At 42.3% G+C, this 23,965-nt stretch overlaps 2 protein-coding genes across 5 annotated transcripts in view; one reads left to right on the forward strand and one right to left on the reverse strand.

The window, feature by feature from the left end:
• The first annotated feature begins 1,474 nt into the window (after positions 1–1,474).
• On the forward strand, positions 1,475–21,104 carry masp1 (mannan-binding lectin serine peptidase 1). Of its 4 annotated transcripts, none has more exons than XM_035534504.1 (13): positions 1,475–1,564; positions 3,713–3,938; positions 6,022–6,199; positions 6,823–6,954; positions 8,869–9,065; positions 10,276–10,423; positions 10,782–10,900; positions 11,000–11,078; positions 18,651–18,761; positions 19,067–19,186; positions 19,334–19,405; positions 19,726–19,794; positions 20,015–21,104. In XM_035534504.1, the coding sequence occupies exons 1-13, from the start codon at positions 1,506–1,508 to the stop codon at positions 20,878–20,880; spliced, it is 2,376 nt and encodes a 791-aa protein (XP_035390397.1). In that variant the 5' UTR covers positions 1,475–1,505; the 3' UTR covers positions 20,881–21,104. The 4 variants fall into 4 exon arrangements, with proteins under 4 accessions (XP_035390397.1, XP_035390395.1, XP_035390398.1 ...); XM_035534502.1 differs by lacking the exon at positions 1,475–1,564 and adding an exon at positions 3,179–3,270; XM_035534505.1 differs by lacking the exons at positions 1,475–1,564; positions 18,651–18,761 and adding an exon at positions 3,179–3,270.
• An 879-nt stretch (positions 21,105–21,983) lies between these two features.
• Positions 21,984–23,965, reverse strand: part of ostn (osteocrin) — a 3,404-nt gene continuing 1,422 nt past the window's right edge. Inside the window, exons 3-4 of the mRNA XM_035534363.1 lie at positions 22,670–22,782; positions 21,984–22,470 (exon numbers count right to left, since the gene is read on the reverse strand). Coding sequence (XP_035390256.1) covers positions 22,701–22,782 — 82 coding nt within the window. The 3' untranslated portion in view covers positions 21,984–22,470; positions 22,670–22,700. The remainder of the gene's footprint in view (positions 22,471–22,669; positions 22,783–23,965) is intronic.

The following is a 23,965-nucleotide window of genomic DNA, read 5'->3' on the forward strand; positions in this document are numbered from 1 at the left end:
CTTCACAAACAGAAGGATTCGAATATGCATGCATGGAGACAATAAACAACCACAACGAACAGCAAAATAAACAAATAAATAAGGGCACAAGGCAGGGCTTAAATACAGTCAACTAAACGAGGGACAGGTGTAGAAAATCAGACGAGGGGCGGAGAAAACGAAACTATGGAACTATGGAACGGAACTAAAAAACACAAGACAGGGAAAACACGGAACACGGAAACTAGGAGGGACTGATCACGACAGTAAACAAAATGTTGTTTCACCACAAATTAAATAACCAAATGAAAGCATTCCTTTTTTATTTCTGAAGCATAAACAATGCCAAATACCGGGCAAATATTAAACAAGAATTTAATTCCCTTGCAATTAAAATAAAACACAAAGAAAATTCAAGAAACCTTGGTTTATAATGTGCTACTGTTTCAAAATATGCTATTGTAGAAGCTTCCCCATACAATAGCACTGCATTGTTACACCCCAGTCCAAACACATTTGTCCATCTAGTGTACATAGATACATCTGTCTCTCTGTCTCTGTATCCAAGATGTAAACAGTGCAAATGAGCCTCTGAGACAATGTAGCACCTAGTACCAGGATATAAGATGCTGGCAGGGGAATCATAGTCTGAAAAACATGACCAAGTGGCAGGGATCAAATACAAGAACATATACAAGGCATGCGAGGTGAACACCCCCAGGTACAAAATGTAAGAAACCACAGAGAGTGGTGAAGAAAAACAAGGCTAAGATTCTTTGAGATGAAGACAAATATACAGGTAGCATCGAACTAAAAACTCATCATGACAGTAGATGAACAACAGAAAACATCTGCACACCTGCACATTCATGTAATTATCCAACCAAATTATCCAAGCAAATTCTTTGTCAGCAGTGAAATGCATAAAATCATGTAGACATGGGTCAAGATCTTTAGTTAATGTTCAAATCAAGCTTGAGAATGGGGGAAAATGCGCTCTGACTTTGATCATGGCATGGTTGTTGGTGCCAGATTACCTGGTTTGAATATTTCAACACAACAGGCTCTAGATTTTAAGTAAAACAAAAGACATCCAGTGATCTGCAGTTTGGAAGGTGAAAATGCTTTATTGCGGGGGCAGGTCAGAGGAGAACTGTCAGACTGCATTCAGAAAAGCTATGTGGACTCAAATAACTCTTTAATCAAGACAAGTGAGGTTTTACTATGGAGGAACAGGAAGGAACTCAAATATACGATACAAACCTTGAGGAAGATGAGCTACATCAGCACAACACAATGGGGTCAGCAAAGAAAAGGAGTCTAGGACTATTGAGAAATAATGTGGGAAACATGACCATCACCTTCCATTTTTGACTGACCCATCTCAGAATGGCTACTTTGCATGCTCTCTCTCTCTCACAAACACATACACACACACACACACACACACACACACACACACACACACACACACACTTTGTAAACAGTTGCAATTTGACGCGCATGAAAAGTGAGCGTAAACGTGAATGCCAGAGTCTGTGCACGACCCTCAGCGTGAAACATCGCGAGTCATGGACCTGGCGCGGTGAGAAGGCGTTCTATTTAGTTTCTGTAGCATTCCAACGTTTTTATGTGACTTCAACTTTTTCTGCCTTTTATCGGGGGCTAACGGTTTAATTGGAGCATTTTCTTGCCACAGCCTGAAAAAGGTCACTGACCATCAACTTACATATTTGACCATGACTGACCCATCTCAGAATTGCTACTTCCAGCATGTGATATCAAAAAGAACACGTCATCTCAAACTGGTTTGATGTTCATGACAATGAGTTCAGTACTTCAGTTGCCGCCATAATCACCAGATCTGAATCCAATAATGCCCCTTTGGAATGTGGTAGAACAGGAAATTGACAGTATGAATGTGCAGCTGAAAAATCTGCAGCAATCATATAATGCAATCATGTCAACACGGACCAAAATTGCAGACGATGCTTTCAGCACTTTGTGCAATCCATGTTATGAAGAACTGAAGCTGTACTAAGAAAATGGCCAGCGAGTGTATGGTTTTAAAAAGTGTGTCTGTCTCTTTCAATCAGTCTGTTTGCTCACACACAGGGGTGCATATATACCACACATGCATTTGCATACACAAACACATTTACCCAAAGCAACTTACAATTATTACTGAGTACAACTTGAGCAATTAAGGGTTAAGGGCCTTGCTCAGAGGCCCAAGAGTGTCAAGGCTTGAACCAGCAAGCTTTCAATTACAAGTCAAACACCTTAACTTCTGAGCTACCATTGCCCTTCACACAAACATATATGCACACACACACACAAACGCACACACCCAACCACCTGTAGTCTACAAAGCTGTTCTGCTGATAGACCAATTAGCATGTTGCGCCCACAGTGAGAGACAGGTGTGGGCCATGATGGATGTTTCAAATGAAAGGACATTTAAAGGTCTATAGCACTCATAACCAAACAGAGAGACATTCTCCTGAACCTATGAAAACCACCTGAAAAATGTCTAATATCCATGGTGAGAATGTTGAGACATACAAAAGCAACTCACTCAATATATGAAATAAACTACAGACGTTTGTTAGATCTGTTGGACTGACAAGAAAGAACTGACCAGTCAACTGTCTGAAAACTGTTTTAAAATGGGAGGAGTACGCACAATAGATGCTGTTAATCCTGTACAGTTCATCTGATATTTACCTGCATCAGTTGGATTGAAAGCTGACGGTGGGCACTCTATACAACAATTGCTCTTCTTATTGCTAAAAGCAACAACATCATTATTAATGGCTTCAGAAATCGGAAGATGCAGGTTTCATTTATTCTTCCACAGTAGGATGTAAGAAAAAGTGATGGAAAAGGTGCACTTCTATGGTTGATTTCTCTCAATATTTGATTTCCCATTTGAACAATAAATGGGATGAATTCTGTCTGAAGTCAGCTGAGGTGCAGTATATAAGTATAATCTCAATTCAGAAGACCTCAAAGCCCTTTAATGTTGCACTTTTGTTTGCGCTTTACATGCTCTCTCTCTCTCTCTCTCTCTCTCTCTCTCTCTCTCTCTCTCTCTCTCTCTCTCTCTCACACACACACACACACACACACACACACACACACACACACACACACACACACACACACACACACACACACACTTTGTAAACAGTTGCAATTTGACGCGCATGAAAAGTGAGCGTAAACGTGAATGCCAGAGTCTGTGCACGACCCTCAGCGTGAAACATCGCGAGTCATGGACCTGGCGCGGTGAGAAGGCGTTCTATTTAGTTTCTGTAGCATTCCAACGTTTTTATGTGACTTCAACTTTTTCTGCCTTTTATCGGGGGCTAACGGTTTAATTGGAGCATGAAATTCGCTAGTTATAAGCACAAGCTTGATATGCCGTGATTCATTAAACGCGCAATTAGGGACAGAATTAACTTTAGGATTTATTGGTTAATTCAACGCCCAACGACATCAAGGTACAATGTCGCAGCGAAGAAGTTTCAGGCTAGTTCTGATTTGTCTCCACGGCTTTATTCCAGAAATCGGTTAGGCATTTTTATGTAGGTTACTACATTTTCCGCGATATAAGATGACTACGCGATGTATTGTACCGTAGCAGTACCTCTCGTGAGCAATAAAAAAAAAAAAGTGGACATAAAATGTTTCCACTCGCGTGTTTTTGGTTTTGTTTTGATGTACCCAGCGCTCTGCTGCCCGTGCTTTTCCTGCCCGCGAGCCCAGCGTGGGCCCAAGTCCTGCTGCTCGCAGACATGTACGGAACCATTCAGTCGCCGAACTTTCCCGAGTCCTACCCGAAGGACAATGAGCTGCAATGGAATGTCACTGTTCCAAGCGGATATACAATTCGGCTCTACTTCATGCACTTCGATATCGAGCCGTCATACCTGTGTGAGTATGACTACGTAAAGGTAAGTTGCTTTGAGGCTCGAACCTGCACTCACCATTACATAACAATCTAAACACCGAAACACGTGAAATGCAACGCTCCAAATGTGCACGTTAAATCATTATTTTAAGAAACTGAAAACGTACTGAAATCTTTGAACTTTGTTTCACTGTTTTTAGAGCAGTCACAGCAGCCAAAGGGAGACAGGCCTGCGCTGTGAACTTTATGCCAACTGACACACCCTGCCAGGGATTTTTTTTTTTTGTGGGCGCCACCCTGGTGCCAGGTTTTCGTGCCCGGGGCGTGTACTCAAACTTTAGCACAGCAAAAATTGATTTCTTCACCCTTCAGCTACACAATTAAGTATTTTTGCCTGAGCCCAGGCCTGTCGGGTAGACGGTTTCAGCAACATCGTAAAGGTTTTTCCTCTTTGAATAAGAGCCATGTCATTTAGTTCCTCACGTGAGCCAAATGGAGCAATACTATCCCCAGAGAGCAGTGTGGTTTAAACGGTAGCCGGATTGAACCATTGACAGCAATAATAATTTACTAATTAGCTCCAACCACACTCATAATTTAATGCTTTTGCACTATGGATGTTAAAGGTGTAACACTGTGATTGCAGCCTGTTTCTCTTTAAGCCTAAAGAAACATTTCTTGGGATTTTCCTACACTCCAGAGCACAGGGCCTCAGGCTATATTATATTTTCTGATGAAAGGTTTTGACAGGCAGATGAAGGAGATGCTGGGGTGACCTGCCTGTGGAGTTAATAGGGTTTATTTCGAGGCAGCCACTGGGCTCCTCAGACTACAGGGGGCGTATTCATATTCAAATGGCCTCTGGTGGGTGCCACGGCAACCTGCCACAGCATCGTGCCATGCCGACAGACTCAAATCTGTGCCAAACACAAAGGCCACAGGACATCGCCCTTCCTCCCCTGTGCATACATACACATGCATACACATGCACACATTCACACATGCATATATATGACTGTTTGACTTTGAATACAGAAGCACACACTAAGTCACACACATCTGCGCCCACACACATACATGTGATAAGAAATCACACTCACTCTGTATTATGCCTCTGTGTAAAGTGGTGAAATCCCAAATAAAGTGACTGTGATAAATATGCTCTCAGGATTTTTACAACCTCAGTTTAGGATTCCTATTTGAGCTTGTGTTCCAGGGCAGAGTCCTAGTTATAAAATGGTAATAAAGCAGTGTATCACTTATATTCCTAGTTACAGTTTACAATTGTGATTTTGCTCATTTCTGAGCATCTAAAGTAAATTAGTAGTAAAGAAATGAGCAGATAATTTTTACATCAGCGCACGTAACGTTTTATGTGAACTGTGGTCTTAGATTTAGGCCTTTCTTGTGGTCTTTCAAATCACTGAGTTACCGACATTCTTTCGCACAGACCACCCACTTTAGAAGTGTCTGCCACTCATTGTGCTCAGAGCTGGTGGAACTCAGGCACTGGATGCTAGTGGCAAAGTGAATGTTGGGGAAGTATGTGGTGACTTTGGGTTTGTGCATAAAAAAGCATTTAACACGTAGAGTTACTTTGTCTTGCATCACTGAAGTCCAAAACATATCTGTCTATTCTAGCATTATGATCAGGTCATGGTGTGTGTTGTGTGTGTGTGTGTGTGAGAGCATCTATTCATGTGTATTGGTGTTTGTGTTTTCTTTAGTAGTCATGAGTGACTCATCGTTCAGTGACATGTAGTGTAAACAGGCAAACTAGGAAGATAAGATAAATGTTTCTGCGTGCGTCTCTGTGTGTGTAAACAGCTATAATCAGACATAGAGAAGCTGCCAGTATTTTGTATTTTATGCGGAGAGTCTTAGCTGTGTGTGTGTGTGTGTGTTTGCGTGCGTGTCTGTGTCTGTGTGTGTGTGTGTGCTTGCATGCGTGCGTGTGTGTGTGTGTGTGTGTGTGTGTGAGTACAGGTGTACTCAGACAGAAGAGCTGGCAGCATTTTGTATTTTATGCGGACAGTCTTATTAATTAGCTGTGTGTGTGTCTCTGTGTGTCTGTGTGTGTGTGTGTGTGTGTGTGTGTGTGAGTGTGTGTGTGTGTGTGTGTGCAGGTGTACTCAGAGACAGAAGAGCTGGCAGCATTTTGTGGGCGAGAGAACACGGACACGGAGAGGGTTCCTGCTGATGATGTCATCCTGTCCCCAGGAAGCATGCTCAGTGTGGCATTTCGCTCAGACTTCTCTAATGAGGAGCGCCACTCTGGGTTTGAAGCACACTACAGTGCAGTGGGTAAAAATACTTGCACATACGCATGTACCGACAGTGAAAAGCAGTGTGTGAGATCACATATACGCACACATACTACAGTGCGGTGGGTAACATCCAAAATACACACACACTACCGCAGTGGCAGTTCTAGGCCATGTCAGGCTGGGGCTAGTGACTATGTTAGAGGGGCTGTGTGTTTACAATAGTGAAGAAACTCAGTGCTCATTTAGTGGGGCCGTCGGAGGGGCCAAGCTTGTTGTCATGGGGCGTTGGCCCCCTCTGACCCCAGAACCGCCACTGCACAGCTGTGACGTACGTCAAATCACAAACACACACACACGTGATTCTGTCCCTTGTAAGCGCGTGCAGGTCCATTCTCAGTGGTCCAAGGTCCAGCACAGTTTGGTCATTTCCCTGCTCGGAACGACCTATTCCAACTCATAAGTTACTTAGACTCTGGCTCTCCCAGACAGACATAACTGAACATCACTCTTCAGTTTCCTAATTGTAGAAGGAAAAATTGCGCTATAAAAATATCTTCTGTCTCCTGGTCTTTCTTTATGTTGTACTTTTCTCTGTGCATTTTTCTTTCTCTCTCTTTTCTGTCCCTCTCTAAGTCTTGCGTTCTTTCTTTCTCTTTATAGATATAGATGAATGTAGGGGCAAGAATGATGAAGAGCTGGCCTGTGACCACTTCTGTCATAACTACATTGGCGGCTACTACTGCTCCTGTCGTTATGGATACCAGCTTCATTCGGACAACAGAACTTGCAAAGGTACTATTTGAAGCACAGCAAACTTTGAGTGTCACCATGGCATTCTAATGTAAAATTTGGATCAAAGTTATTGGCCATGGTGTAAAGAAAGAGTTATTGTTAACTCCTTCATTTAGTTTTATTTTGATGTTAATGTTGTAATTGCAGCAACTATTCATGGAATTACAGTACAATTAAGCTTTGTGTTTTGTTTAATATTCATAATAGTGTAGGCTTATATTGTGTCAAGAGTTGCACCAGCTGAGGGCCAACACAGATCCATGTCTCCTGACAAAGTCCACTGGGATGGGACATGCCATTCACTGACAGGACATGCCATTCACTGATGCCTGTCGTACTGTTGGCATCCTGAACGTGCCGCTCACAATACTGGCTTCTGCAGAATTGATATTAGAGAAGGCTGCAAGAAACCTTATGCAAATGAGGTCTTTTTTTTTCACATTTTCTTCTTGTGTGCTATGAGCATCCTGACTAGACTTAGACATTCTCTGCAGGTTTTAAAGAATTTACATGATCCAGCAAGTGTTAATACTTTCTGGAAAAATAATAAGGGGCACTCTTTAATCATATCAAGGGGTCACCACTATGTTTTTAATATATCACAAATGATATTGAATTTGTAATGAATAACAGTATAATTGCAGTACAGTATTTTCCCCTATATGATGTAGCCTTAGTGATTTTTCAGTCCTGTTCACAGGGATCTTTGTCCGGTCCACATTTTTGTCTTGAGAAAGGTTGATTTGGTTAGTCTGACCCTTCTGAAACTGCCACACAAAGATAGCAGAGGTGTGTGTGTGTGTGTGTGTGTGTGTGTGTGTGCGCGCATGTGTAGGTGCACGTATGTGTGTGGGTGAGCTGCCTGTGTACTGCGGCTTGTTTATGAATTCCACCAGACATCGATAAGCTACCATTAGTGGCATTCCTAAGCCCAATGGCTTCAGCCGTCGTACTACATACCAGATCAGCTGGGTTCCACGGGGCAGTTCACACTGAGCAATTAAACCTGATTTACACAGAAGTGAATGGGAAGTAGGTCATAGGAGTAGTGTTGTTTACGCTTGAGAACTTGTGTGATTTGACCATTATGTGATTTGCCCGTGACTGGATCTTCTAAGTGTGTGTATGTAAAGGAATGTAAGAAGTTGGAAGTGTTTAACCTATTAAACACTATCGTTATTATATAGTTATTAATCTGAAGGCCTGTTATTTAGGAACTACTGTGAATAATTCAGTAACTACTTTGAAACTAATATGAATGGTATGTAGTTAACTATAAGAGTGAACCTACCGGTACGTTCCTGGAACATGCTTGTACCTGTTCACTGCATTCTTTTTTTTTTTTTTTATAAGTGTCAAACATTAAATATGCAAAGATTGAAAGGTAGAGAATGTTCACATGTATGGGATTTCAGTTTGTGTGTGTGTGTGTGTGTGTGTGTGTGTGAGAGAGAGAGAGAGAGAGAGAGAGAGAGAGAGAGAGAGAGAGAGAGAGAGAATTTGACTGTTTGTCTGTTTTATGTCCACTCTGCCTCAGCCTTGCTGATGGTAACTGAAAGCTAAAAATGTAAATATTTACATTTGAGATGCGAGCGAAATCTGCAAAATGCCTGTGAACCTCAGATCAGCCTGTAAGGACAGCAGCCTGTAAGGACAGCAGCAGCGGTTGCTGCCAGAAGGAAGACTTCCGACTGATGGCTGAGATTTTGTTAACATTGAAACTAACATACTTGATCCCTTTTATTAGCATACTTGATCCCTTTAACTACCATACTTGATCCCTTTAATTAACATACTTGATCCTTTTTCGGGTCATATCAACACCCTGAACAGTATTGTAATGTGCTTCTGTGTGTGTGTGCGTATGTGTGTGTGTGCGTGTGTGCATCTGTTATTGTGTGTGTGAGACTACAGTGGAGTGTAGTGACAGTGTGTACACGGAGCGTTCTGGGCTAATCACCAGTTCGGATTTTCCTAAGCCATATCCAAAGAGCTCAGACTGTGTGTACCGAATCGAGGTGGAGGAGGGGTTCCTGGTCACCCTGGATTTCGAAGACAGCTTTGACATAGAGGACCACCCTGAAGTCCCCTGCCCCTACGACTACATAAAGGTAAATGTAGACTCTTTTAATGGCCTTCATTCAACTTGTAATCTTGTGTAATGGTCTTGATTCCCTTAGCATTTTATTCAGTTCCAGAGTGCACTTGTTCAGGCACAGATTCATTATTTTAATAGAGTGTTAACTGGAATATGCTTCACTGAGAACCCTTTTAAACCTTTTCCAACAGCCTTGGAGGAAGTTAACTATGTACTGTGTCTTTGGTGATTCGGTTCATGTGTGATTAAACACTCTTCTCTCTTCCCTCCGCAATAAGAGTCCCCAGCCAGGCGTGCCACACACACACACACACACAGATTTGGGTTAATGAGTCTACAGCGACAAATATTAGCAAATGCCAGTGTTGAAGATAGTAGGGTTAGCGTTTTAGCATGTAAATAGGTGTGAGCATGCAGTGCGGTAGCATATTGTATGATTTGTGTAGTACAGTAATCAACCTGACTGCAGTGTTCAACAATAAGGGCACCAGCTGTACAGACCATGCACATATTTACTTACTATTAATTCAGTCATATTTTTTAATGAAATGTTTTAACCAGCTCTGCTCTTTTGTAAGCGTTTTGCCATTACTTGATTTTGGTAAAGCTCTGCATGCAGTGTTTACAATATTGCGAGCTCTTTGAATCGTAAGAAGTTCACAGTTCATTTGGCACGTCACAGAGGCTAGGATTACCTTCAAGTAAAGTCATGAAAATCACTCTGAAGTGTGATGGGATACATGGGCTCAGTAGGGCACGGAAATGCACAGACATGCCAAAAGACGAACCAGACGAACAAGAATTAGAACTATAAATATGGAACTCCCAACAGTTTATCTTTGCTCAGGCAAATGGCATTACTCCGACCAAAACACTGAGTGACTATTTACACTCATGTTATAAAACCTAATACGTCTGCACTGTGCTTAGATCAGGGGTGATAACAGCCAGGCTCAAGGGCCATAATCTCACATTGTTTTGGCATATAAAAGGCTTCATAATAAGATGAATTCAACAGGATGCATTAGAGCTTGCTTCTAGGGAAATGTAGTTAAGCTAATAGCTTCACTATGTCTAGCAGTGCTGCTGACCTATAGAGATGACTGATGACCGCTGAGTTTAATTAATGCGTTTACCGTATTGTGCTCATACTTATTAAAGTAATGATGATGATGATGATGATGATGATGATAATGATGATGATGATCGTACTGTGCGTGCAGATTGAGGCAGGAGCGAGGGTGTTCGGCCCATTCTGTGGGGACCGGCCCCCGGACAGGATCCAGACGTTAAGCAACAGTGTGAGCATCAGGTTTCACAGTGACAACTCAGGAGAGAATCTGGGTTGGAAGCTCACCTATGCTTCTGCAGGTAACAGCCCTCAGGTTCTGCCACTGGAACTATAAACTGATCTCACAACCAATATGGTTCAGGGACAGAATTAGGTAGAAGCAGCCCACCTTTCTGGGATTTAGAGTAGTAGGCTAACATGATATAGCTACCTTGCTAGAATCGGCAAACAAAACGATGCCCAACATGTTTGGTTAGCATTTCTGATGTAATAGAACTCTATGAAATTATTTTGTTGGGACTGTTTTATAGTTTTCTTTATGTGATAATTATTAATGTTAAAATTATTTAGAAGCTAACTACCTGTGCAGTCAGCAATATGTGGTATTGTTTAGTATTGGACATTTAGCTTTGGTATAAGAACTTATTCTTTCTGCAGGGAGTGAGTGCCCAGTCCTTTTGGCGCCCCCCAATGGTCATTTGGAGCCACTACAATCCCAATACCTCTTCAAAGAGCACATCACAGTGACCTGTGACCCAGGATACTCACTGCAAAAGGTGAAAGACACTGATTCACTGTGGCCACAATGCATGCATTGGCACATGGGCTTATTCCTTTATTTTTCCTTTGGTTCTATCCACCTTTCTCTTTCTAAGGATGGAGAGGAGTTTGAGCATTATCAGATAAAGTGTCAAACAGATGGAACTTGGAGCAGCAATATACCCCTTTGTAAAGGTAAAAGATAAAGTGTCTTTCTGTTTTATATGTGTGTGCGTGCATGTGTGTTTTCACTAAAATTTGTCACTGTGAGTAGGCTGATATGGTACTAGCAGTTTGCCGATATGGTAATGCCATTCTAACAGCATTTCAGTCAAAAATATAAGATACTTATAAAATTAATATGCTATTAAGTTGTTTCTGTTAAAACAGTATTGCACTGTGTTTCAGTCCAAAGCCCTGCAGTATGACTACAGTATGCAGTATGATACTTTCTCACTACTCTACAGATGCTCTCTCACTGTGCTACAGACATTTTCACTACTCTACACTCTTACTGCTCTTCAGACACTCCCACTAACCTAGACACTCTCACTGCTCTACAGACACTTTCATTACTCTATAGATACTCTTACTGATCTTCAGATGCTCTCTCACTGCTCTACAGACACTCTAACTGCTCTACAGACACTTTCATTACTCTATAGACACTTACTGATCTTCAGATGCTCTCTCACTGCTCTACAGACACTCTAACTGCTCTACAGACACTTTCATTACTCTATAGACACTCTTACTGATCTTCAGATGCTCTCTCACTGCTCTACAGACACTCTGACTGCTCTACAGACACTTTCATTACTCTATAGACACTTACTGATCTTCAGATGCTCTCTCACTACTCTACAGACACTCTCACCGCTCTACAGACACTTTCATTACTCTATAGACACTCTTACTGATCTTCAGATGCTCTCTCACTGCTCTACAGACACTCTAACTGCTCTACAGACACTTTCATTACTCTATAGACTCTTACTGATCTTCAGATGCTCTCTCACTGCTCTACAGACACTCTAACTGCTCTACAGACACTTTCATTACTCTACAGACACTCTCACTGCTCTACAGACACTTTCATTACTCTATAGACACTCTTACTGATCTTCAGATGCTCTCTCACTGCGCTACAGACATTTTCACTACTCTACACTCTTACTGCTCTTCAGACACTCCCACTAACCTAGACACTCTAACTGCTCTACAGACACTTTCATTACTCTATAGACACTCTTACTGATCTTCAGATGCTCTCTCACTGCTCTACAGACACTCTCACTGCTCTACAGACACTTTCATTACTCTATAGACACTCTTACTGATCTTCAGATGCTCTCTCACTGCTCTACAGACACTCTAACTGCTCTACAGACACTTTCATTACTCTATAGACACTCTTACTGATCTTCAGATGCTCTCTCACTGCTCTACAGACACTCTAACTGCTCTACAGACACTTTCATTACTCTAGACACTCTTACTGATCTTCAGATGCTCTCTCACTGCTCTACAGACACTCTAACTGCTCTACAGACACTTTCATTACTCTATAGACACTCTTACTGATCTTCAGATGCTCTCTCACTGCTCTACAGACACTCTCACCGCTCTACAGACACTTTCATTACTCTATAGACACTCTTACTGATCTTCAGATGCTCTCTCACTGCTCTACAGACACTTTCATTACTCTATAGACACTCTTACTGATCTTCAGATGCTCTCTCACTGCTCTACAGACACTCTCACCGCTCTACAATGCAACTACTCTGCAGACACACTGTCATTTCAATTCAAGGATGAAGCCTTGGGCCGAACCAAGGCTCAAAAGGGGAAGCAATCCTCCTCTGGTCAACACTGGCTGGCAAACTAACAACATATAATGAATAGAGTTGCTTTATGCATTTAGCTTTTTTTGGTATAAGCTTATAAGAGTAACTTAAAAAACCTAATAAATGAATAACAAATGTTTAGGAGAGGTATTGTCATGTCTTCGTGCAGCTGCGTCCCTAATTGCGTTACCATGCCCACACTGATCAGCCTCACCTGAACATTGATCCTACTCACTTGTCTCCCATGTAATTACTTCTATTTAAACCTGGTCTTCCTATCATGCCTCGCAAAGTATTGTTTGCCTAGTGCTTTCATAATCCTGCTGCCGCTGGTTTCCCTTTTTCCCCTGGTTTGTTTTACTTTGTACCTCTGCTCTGTCATCTCCCGGTTTTTGACCCCCGCCTGTTCTCTCTAGTTTCTAGATTTTGGGCTAATGCTTTTGCCCTGTTCCCTCTCTAGCAATTTCTTATGCCCTGCATGTGGATCTCTTCCTGCCAGTCATTTCACCACAGGTATTTAGTTTATTCAGTGAGAACCAATTAGCAGTTCTAGTTAGAGTTCACACAGGAAACATTTAAACACAGCCTAGCAGGAGATCCGATGGATGTGGAGATGGGCTGTTTCCATGACACCCAGACAAAGGCTTTAATCTCATCAGTAGAGCCAATCAGGTACAGCGGGACCCAAAAGGGAGACAAACAGGAGCTCTCCTGCAGGGTCAGACCTGCATTCACATCAGCAGAGACAGGAGGGGCAGTTGTATAACTCAGAAGAGAAAAATAGACATGGAGATGATAAGCTCTGTTTGGAATGCACTGGACAGTTGTGCGATTAATAAAGCAGAACAGAGACACGTACAGAACTTACAGTTCAGCTGTAAGGCCAGAGCCATGGGGGGCTCCGTGAGACAACGTGTGAATGTGTGAGAGTCGCAGGACTACAGAATTATGGTTTACCATAATTCGCTATGTCCACGAACCCCAAAATCTGCACCATTCATCTAACATGGAAAGTTATTTCCTAAAGCTTGACTAAACAAATAGCTTTTCAACTTTAAAACAGATTGTATGAATCCCCTAACACTGACTGGAAGATTATTCCAAAGCTGGGGGGGATTTATATGTAAATGCTTTTGCCTTTGATAATAACCAGTGCATTGTGATCTAAGTATGCGTGACGGATAATAGGAAATAAGATTACTTAAAAACTGAGAAACAAGGCCATGTAGAGATTTAAATAAATGAAGTTACACTTATATAGCACCTTTCAAGGAACCCAAGGATGTTTTTGTCGCGGCAGCCAGAGCGCCGCAGGGCGCGGTACAGGACGCACAGGCTCCCTTGACGTAATGAGACATTTAATAACATAAAACATAAACAACAACAGCGGCACTCACAAATAGTGACAATGATGAACATGAACACACAGTTTAAACACTAACCATGACAACAACATAGACAGCGTTAACATAAACGACATCAACAATGACCAACGACAAGGCATACACAGACAGGGGTTTAAATAGACAAAACACTGAACCCTGTGCAGGTGTGTGCCATCACGGAGGGCGTGGCTACATACTGTGAACCCCCCTGCACGCGGCCGGCCGTACCATGTGCCTCGTGGGGGGGGAGCATCCTGTAATAGTTTTCCATTATACATCCAGCTTATATGTCAGTATCAAAACTTTGTAATCAATATGAAATTTGACAGGCAGCCATTGCAGTGTTGATAATACTGGGCTAATATGGTCTAACTTAGCTGCCACATTCTGGATTAACTGAAGCTTGTTTAGACTCTTACTGGAACATGCAGTTAATGGGGCATTACAGCGCAATCTTGATTGAATAAAAGCATGTAGTTTTTGGTGTGATTTATGGATAGTGGATTTATTAGCTTTGTAATATTTCAAAGATGAAGGAAGGCTATCTTAACATTATTACCTGTTTCCACATTAAAGGAAAGGCCAGGATAGATTGTAATGCCAAGGGTTTTCACAGTTGTTCCCAGTTAATTGAGACAGTTTGTTTCTAACGGCTTTCAGTCCAGGTCTGGGTTTAGTAGAGGGATGTTATCTGATATCTGTACTTTCATAGCTTTTACACAGTCCTCAATCATTTTAAATTTACCATTTGACTACCAAGATGTAACATGTACAGTGTAAAGAGAGGTCTAAGCACAGGTCATTGAGGGACACTGTTTTATTTAGATTTTTTTTTTTTTTTTTTTTTTTTAATTACAAATTTAAAATTACATTTACATTTCTGCTGCAGGCTGCTGAAATTCAGTGGTTGACTATGTTTAGATATTGTACTGAATATTAATTTCTGATTATTCATGCTTTTATCTATCAAAGATTAAAGATATGTTGCATGCGCATTAGTAAGTGCCATTTTGTATTGTACAAGTCTGAAGTGCACAAGCAAAGGATATGGTGAAAATGTATCGCCATTGTACAGTTTTTTCCATTTCTTTTATTTCTTAGTGGTTCCACATTGTGTAGCGTGAAAAGTAGACTCTAAGGGTACACGTTTGTCTAACTCGTTGGAAATGGTTGGAAGGTTTTCACTATAGTTAGTAGCTATGGCGAACGTTGTGATATGCTTGACACTATTGCACGAGGATGATCATATAATATGACTTGGGTATAGTTCAAATAACATGTGATGGTCAGAGACTGGTGCAATCTGAGGGACAATAGCTGCTACCTATGTTAAAATTAAGCTAAGTGTATGAGTGAATAGCTAGCTGTGTGAGACCAGCAGGATCTAGGATGGATACAGTTGCTTTTCTCGGTGGGTCCTGTGCTGTTTGAAAAACAATACCATTATTACTAGTTTAATTATTTTATCCATAGAGATTACTTAATTTTCTAAGAAGTTGGCAAACTCCTGTAAGAACCCACAGTAAGGACCTGGTGGCCTGTAAAATGACTGTGAAGATTTTTTATTTCTAAGTCAAACAGAAATAATCATTTACATTCAAATAAAGGATTTCAAAACATTAGACTCCTCCTCTTTTGAAATACTTTCTTTAAATGTTTTCAGAATGACACTTAGAGCATTGTTATAAGTGGTTGCTACGACTTCATTTAAGAGGGGGGGGGGGGGGGGTTGTGTATGTTATTGTACCCTGTGGGTGTAGCCTCATTTACAGGAGGGCTGTGTATGTTATTGTACCCTGTGGGTGTAGCCTCAATTACGGGAGGGTTGTGTATGTTATTGTACCCTGTGGGCGTAGCCTCATTTACGGGAGGAATGTTTATGTTATTGTACCCTGTGGGCGTAGCCTCATTTACAGGAGGGCTGTGTATGTTATTGTACCCTGTGGGCGTAGCCTCATTTACGGGAGGAATGTTTATGTTATTGTACCCTGTGGGCGTAGCCTCATTTACGGGAGGGATGTGTATGTTATTGTACCCTGTGGGCGTAGCCTCATTTACGGGAGGAATGTTTATGTTATTGTACCCTGTGGGCGTAGCCTCATTTACGGGAGGGATGTGTATGTTATTGTACCCTGTGGGCGTAGCCTCATTTACGGGAGGAATGTTTATGTTATTGTACCCTGTGGGCGTAGCCTCATTTACGGGAGGAATGTTTATGTTATTGTACCCTGTGGGCGTAGCCTCATTTACGGGAGGAATGTTTATGTTATTGTACCCTGTGGGCGTAGCCTCATTTACGGGAGGGATGTGTATGTTATTGTACCCTGTGGGCGTAGCCTCATTTACGGGAGGAATGTTTATGTTATTGTACCCTGTGGGCGTAGCCTCATTTACGGGAGGAATGTTTATGTTATTGTACCTTGTGGGTGTAGCCTCATTTATTGGAGGAATGTTTGTTATTGTACCCTGTGGGTGTAGCCTCATTTAAGGCCAAGTTGTCTTCTTGTCTGAGGCACGCAGGGCATCAAGCTCCAGATTAGCAATGATATAATGTACAGTCATGGCTTTACATATCGATACTAATGGTAGTATGGGCTTTGCTGGGTACTTTTTGCATGATTCAGGGGAACAGATACAACAGAATCGCAACAAGACCAGGCTTGCCCAAAAAGGTAGACCAATTATCTGTACAGCCCACAATGGTTTCTGAGCACCAGTTGGACATGCAGCAGTTTAGCGACCAAAACCTGCTGTAAATGTTGTCGTTAAATTGCATTAGAAAGGGGCCAGTGCGTATTATTGCAGTGTACATCATCGGGGCTTATTTACATGCCTTTTTAATATTATTCTTCATAACCTCTGATTGCTGCAGACAAATATCCTTAGTCTCTCGCTAGGGCATCCTAACAGAGAGCCTGGCCCTTGAATAGTAGCTGTGTTCTCTAATGTGCGGATACAAACCTCTAACTGTATAATCATTTCTGTAAGAGTCTCCCACTGCTCTTCAAGTACACTCTCACTGCTCCAGAGACACTCGCTGCTCTCTCACTGTTCAAGATCAGTCTGTCTGGGTTATGACATTTGCCAGAGCACACAAGGGCACCATGTGAATGTTTTTGTGGTCCACTTCATTTCAAAACAGGTATGTTTTCACATGAAATATAAAATTTCTAAAATTGGACCTCATTTTTTCAGGTTTATGGCCATATTATTTCTTTATGTGGTGCTCTAGGTCAAATGTTACCTCTTTAGAAAGAGACTTGAGATTGGCCTGAACATTTTGATATGAAACATATCAGTATCATGCTATAACTAAGAACCTTTAAAGTGAAGTTAAGAAAATATGTAAAAACAGAGAAAATGCCCTTAGACTTTGGAGGGTTAACAACTGCAAGGCTTTGGATTGAAATGTGGGGTTGAATTGTTTTGAGTATCCCTCAAATGTCTCTTCTGTTTCTCACTTACTTTCTCCTTTTCTCTTCCCCTCTACTTTCTCTACTCCTTCCCACGGATACCCCCTTCTTTCTTGTTTAATTTTTTTTTCTCTCACATCTTTCGCCACTGCCTACCAGAGAAGGAATCTGAAAAGACCCGCGGTTCTGTAGATAACACCCTACCGAATCCGCTTCTACATGACTGATGTGTTCGTTTAGCACTGGGGCAAGCAGAACTTATTTTGACCTGTAAAAGTGCCTTTGCGAAACAGTAAATTTCACTACTGAGCACATTTTTTGACTCTCTAGACTTTTTTGCTAGTTAATACAGTGGTACAGACTAGAAATTATAAATAGAAACTACCAAGCAGCATTTCAGTGTGACAAATTCATAAAATCTATCATTAACAGGAAATAGCACCGCGCTAACACGTTTCCTCATTCATAAATGTAGATTGCCGGCATATTTTTTTTTCCGTTTTACGGAATTTTCTACCGTATTTTGCTCTTATTTTCATATGACGATTGTTCATAATAGAACAACGCTCAGCAAAAAAACAACAAAGAACTTGAACTTATCCCATGGTAAAGAAGCCGGCCTGAAGCTGACCGCCGACGCTGTGGCAGAAGAAACTGTAAATGATAAACGATGAATTATACAAATATTTGAGGAGACTCCTCCACCAGGAAGCCGCGACCACACACATTCAAACAACAATAGCAAGCGTCAGTAGTCATAAAAGGATATAGATTTTTTTTTCTCAAGTAGGCTAATATTAATGTTTACAAAAACGTGTAATCAGTAATGTTACCGAGGACAACAACGAAAAAATGCCATAAAGTTGGCATTCATTGGAACAGTTTCATGCTTTGCTAGTGTGCAGCGTGTTAGGCCAGCCTAGTGAGTGGCTCGCCATGTGCGATGCACTATACAGAAAAAAACAATGTCGCTTCTGACTTTTGTTAAGTTTTACGCGGAAGATGGGATGAATGATTTGAGTAAGTGTAAGCTCTGTCTCCCTCTACTGGGCACTGAATATTTTGATAACGCTATAGACCTGGTGTTCAAACCCCACTTTTTTGTGTGCATGGACATAGGTCTGTTTAGTTTTAGAACAATCACACACAAAGCAGATTTGACAGACTGCAAATTGCTGCACTTCTCATGGACAGAGGTCTCATTTGGAGAGATGGAAGCAGCAGAAGTAGGTATGGTTCAGTTTCCTCTCGGCCCTGGGCTAATTCAACATGAACTCCAAATCTCATTAGTTATCACCTCTGTAATCATTTTACCATAAAGCAGTATCCACCAATCAGTCTCATTTGTTTAATGCTCCATCTCCTTGATATGAACTAATCCAGTTTCCCTCGTATTGATCTGTCATTCTAAAAACTTCTTTTATATTTTTTTCCCTCAAAATTAAACTGATCATATTCAGTTCCTCATACAATCTTTTGTCCTTTTATTTTGTGCAAAGATTCTCATTGCGTTTCTCTCCATCCCCCTTTCCCAGTGGTTGACTGTGGACTTATAGATGTGTCTGTTGGAGAGGTGCTATATCAGAGCTCCACCAACAGCACTACGTTTGGCACCAGCATCCAGTACCGCTGCAGAAACTCTCCTACTGGCTACAGTGAGCTGTCACCACCAGTCACATGACTTAAATCGCATCATTTCATGAGCCTGGCCCACACGCACTTAAACCGTAGGCTTGTTTGATCGGTTTCTTTGAGGGTGCACATATCCTCATTCCCCCCCTTTTGTTGTTTGTCTCATGCAGGCGTGTACACATGTGGTCAGAGTGGGCTGTGGGTGAGACAGGATGGCGCTTCACTTCCAGCATGTAACTCAGGTGAGACTTTACCCACCTTCAGCCTGCTCCTTCAGCAGGACTAAGACCAGTGGGTTCGGCAGCAGTTCATGTTGGAATGGGAGCGGGAATGTTGAGTGGGAATGTCTTCGTCTCTGGCCCTCATCTGGGATTATTTGCCTCTGGTTTTGTATCTGGGAATGTATCTACTTCTAACTCTGTATTATTTTGTGTTGGAATTTTCTAGGAATGTTTGTCTCTGTTTTGGACTGGGCTTTCTGTCCGTGCTGTGTATTTGGAAGTGTCTGTCTCTGCTGCTGGACTGAGAAGGTCAGAGTGTAAAATGTGTCTTTGTCTTACAGAACTGAAGAGTACCGCACAGACACAGCTAGAGTCCCAGCTGCCCTGTTCCACAACCAGAGTCAAACCTGGTATGCGGGAATGTCCGGAAATCAGCCCCTGAGACTTGTACACTCATGTGTATGCGTGCGTGCGTTTTTGTGCGCCCACATGTTTATATGTATTTGTATATATAACTCAATGCACATGTAGTAAATGAATATGACAAGTGCACATGTAATGGGTCAGTAAAGTGTGTGTCATATTGTGGTGTGTGTGTGTGTGTGTGTGTGTGTGTGTGTGTTGTGTAAGCCTGCGGTCAGCCATCCCAGCCATTTCCGGCCCAGCAGAAGCGGATTGTAGGCGGACGGACGGCGCCTGAGGGTCTGTTTCCCTGGCAGGTGCTGCTGTCCGTGAAGGATGTGTCCCGTGTGCCCGTGGGCCGCTGGTTCGGCAGCGGGGCTCTCCTTTCGCCCACCTGGGTGCTGACGGCCGCCCACGTGCTGAGCTCTCCACGCCGTGACCCCTCCATCGTGCCTGTGGCACCCGAGCACGTGAGGGCCACCGTGGGCCTGACCAACGTCCGCAACAGCCTCCCCTCCACAAGCCGGCAGGCCGAGCATCTCATCCTGCATCCGCACTTCGACCCGCGTAACTACGACAACGACATCGCCCTGGTCCGCCTCCAACAGGAGGTGGTGCTGGGCGATCTGGTGCGGCCCGTGTGTCTACCTGCGCCGCCGCTCCCCGCTCAGGCGCTCGTTCCCACACCCGGCGCCCTGGGCGTGGTCGCAGGCTGGGGCATCAGCGCCGCCGACGCCTCGGGCAGCGGACTGACCTCTGACCCCGGCGTAGTGTCCGAGGTGCTGCAATACGTGAAGCTGCCCGTCGTGGCGCAGGAGGAGTGCGAAGCCAGCTATGCATCGCGCTCGCTCAACTACAACATCACAGCGAACATGTTCTGCGCAGGTTTCTACGAAGGTGGCCGGGACACCTGTCTCGGCGACAGCGGTGGGGCCTTCGTGATGGAGGACCCGCGCAGTGGGAGGTGGGTGGCGCACGGTCTGGTGTCCTGGGCAGGGCCAGAGGAGTGTGGGAGCGAGCGGGTGTATGGGGTATATACCCGAGTGGCCAACTATGTCCACTGGCTTCATGCAGAGATGAACACAGAGCACTGATGGTGACAGGATAAGAGATGCATCAACATGGGGCTGAGGAGCAGTGATAGTCACGCTTCTCTCCGCCTTTCTTTCTGTCTTTTCGATGGATCCCTCCTCTCTAGCTCTACTTTTATTCCTTTTCCCTGCATGTCATATAATATAAGATACAACAGGTTTTTCTAGGCCTCCTTGTGCTTTGGAAAGCCAGTGACAGGCTTTCTTTTTGAAAGGCTCTTCTCTAGTGTGTTGTCTACTGTGTTCTACCAGACATAAGCTGTGACATAAGACTGGGTGCCCCAGGTCCCTCCGCAGCTCACAATATCCAGATCCCCTGTAGTACCACGCAGTTACCCCGCATTACCAGGCAGCTGCTGGCAGTGTTGTACTCCTGGAATTGGAATTTCTTCCAATTAATAACACTTTTCTCATTTTAATTGGTCAGGATCCTCAAAATTGATTTGTGATAAGCAATAAATCAATTACTGTGTGCCATAAAGTTCCCTGTAAATATATATATATTTTTTACCACTGGACTTATAGCCTGTAATCTGCACTTTTGCGCAGTGCAAATGTGATGATGTTGTCTTTCTACTTTTTGTTTTGAACCTGCTAGCTGTGCAATTACTTCCCACAATACATATAGGCATAACGAATGAATAAATAAAATACATTTGTGGTTTCTTTAATTTGCCGCCGTTTTCTGTACTCTTTTCTGTACTGTGACTTTTTGGCTCATCTTTATTTTCTCTTCATTCATCATGTACAGACTAATATATATATAACTACTTAAACATTGCTTACTTACTTTCTTACCACATTCTGTAGAGGATAGATAGATAGATAGATAGATAGATAGATAGATAGATAGATAGATAGATAGATAGATAGATAGATAGATAGATAGATAGATAGATAGATAGATAGATAGATAGATAGATTGATTGATTGATTGATTGATTGATTGATTCCGAGAAAAAAAACAATATAACAGACCACACAGTTAAAATGTCCTATCAGGTTTAATGTTAAGGCAGAACTCTGTTGATCTGCCTTCCGTCAAGTCAATACAGTGTGTGTGTGTGTGTGTGTGTGTGTGTGTGTGTGTGTGTGTGTGTGTGTGTGTGTGTGTGTGTGTGTGTGTGTGTGTGTGTGTGTGTGTGTGTGTGTTTTCTCTGGGGGATAAATACTACAGCACAATAGTCTAATTTCTCCCAAAGAGATAAAGAATACATAAGACAAGAGGTCAAGACGCTTGCTGCTTAACAACCTTAAGATAATGTGTCATGTAGTAGATGTATACTGGCTGTGGGCTGAAGGTGAGCTCACAGCAATATAATAAAACAAAAGATGGTTATGTGATGTTCTAAAGAAGCTGACAGACCACTGGACAGTTGCACAACCTATGATGTTGAAAAAAGAACTAGGTTTAGACCAAAACGTGTGTGCATCAGGTCAGGTCAGAGCTCATAAAGATATGGGCAGAAGACTTAATGTGATGTAAGGTAAAGCTTAGGCTACATATAAAGAGGTTTTGAATGAGGACTGCGAGATGACTACATCTGTGGGAAATCGTCCTTTTCATGCATCTTCTACATGTATACCACCCCCCTGTGGACAAACATGACATAGGATATAAACATCATCAATGTCTGTTTAGCACATATTTTGTTTTTATTTAACTTGGAATTGCTCGTTGGAAATATCACAGAATTCAAAACCTTCAGATGTGATTATGTGATTGAACTGTGTTACAGACTTGGTCTGGCAACATATAACAAAATACTGAATACTGAATGTCAGTGTGTACCTGTATATGGGGATGTGGCCAAACATGGAGTTTATCCCCGGCTGTTGGGCAGACGTCCCACTCCAATCCGGTCAATCGGAATCGTGACTCTTCTTCTGGGCAACTCAACTTTTCTGCAGGCAAACACACAGAGACCCCTTCAGCTCCCCAAGTTCACTCACCATTAGTCAGATATAACAACAAAAATAGTTTTTGGAAAGATTTGCTTTGGCTCAGGATTTTACATGTCAGCTACCATTAAGCTGGCAGGGGCAGGGTTTCTGCAGGGTGGGAGTGGTCCCACCTCTGAAGAGGTTTGTCATGGTTTTGCCTTGTAATCAAGCACATCACATGACCCCTGAAATCTCGCCGCACGTCCTGCTGGGTGATCGGCTCAAACGCCGTGATTTAGAGAAAAGTCTGGAGCAGCCTGCGTTCTGTTCTTGCATCCAGTGACAGAGTGGCAGCACGTCTTAGGCCTGACTATTAAGAGGATTGTTTTTCTTGAGTAAAACCTGGAGGGAACCTGAACCAAGAACTGTTCTGATGGCTGACCAAGGCATGACGTTGAATGACCAGCATCTGTGTCACCACCATGTATTTAAGTACATATTTGTCTATATTACTTCAAAAAACACCAGAATAATTTTGCATCAACAGGGCATGTCCATATAGAGTGGACAGAATTTGAATGTACATGTTTTATTAAGTTTTAAACAAACTTTGTCAATCAAAATATGGTTTCGTGTGAGAAGTCCAAATGCGTATGGTTACAGTCGGGTAGTACAAGGTACTGTTAGTGTACACCATAGACATAACACTTGTTTGACCTCAGTGAACATCAAACGCCCACCCACACAGTTCACTGGGACATAATTGGCCATCGGCCAACAAAAACAGCATGCTTTTACGCTCTGACCAATGAAATCTACCTGCAGATGTAAATAAACCCTAATCTCTATGTCCTAATCTTAGTAGAACAAATCACCATTTCAAAATTCATGCAAATCCAGAACATTTCAGTATAATGGTATGAAACATCTTTGAACATATAGCTTTGAGTGTTATTATTTTAAAACCAAGTGCAGAATGTGTAAATTCACTCTCATCATTTTAACTACCTAATTACAGCTAACTATTTGTGAAATAATACTGTAATTGCCAAATCATCCATGTTCTATTTCTGTACCTCTGTAATACCTTGTTGAGTAGCACAGAGAAGGCCTGATGAGCTATCCTGGACAGATAAATATGTTCTTTTAGATTTGTTTATCAGTGCTGTTCATTACAGACACTGAAGTTAGTATCTGTGGGGTA

Source organism: Electrophorus electricus, chromosome 15, assembly GCF_013358815.1.
Source record: "Electrophorus electricus isolate fEleEle1 chromosome 15, fEleEle1.pri, whole genome shotgun sequence".
NCBI classification, from domain to species: domain Eukaryota; kingdom Metazoa; phylum Chordata; class Actinopteri; order Gymnotiformes; family Gymnotidae; genus Electrophorus; species Electrophorus electricus.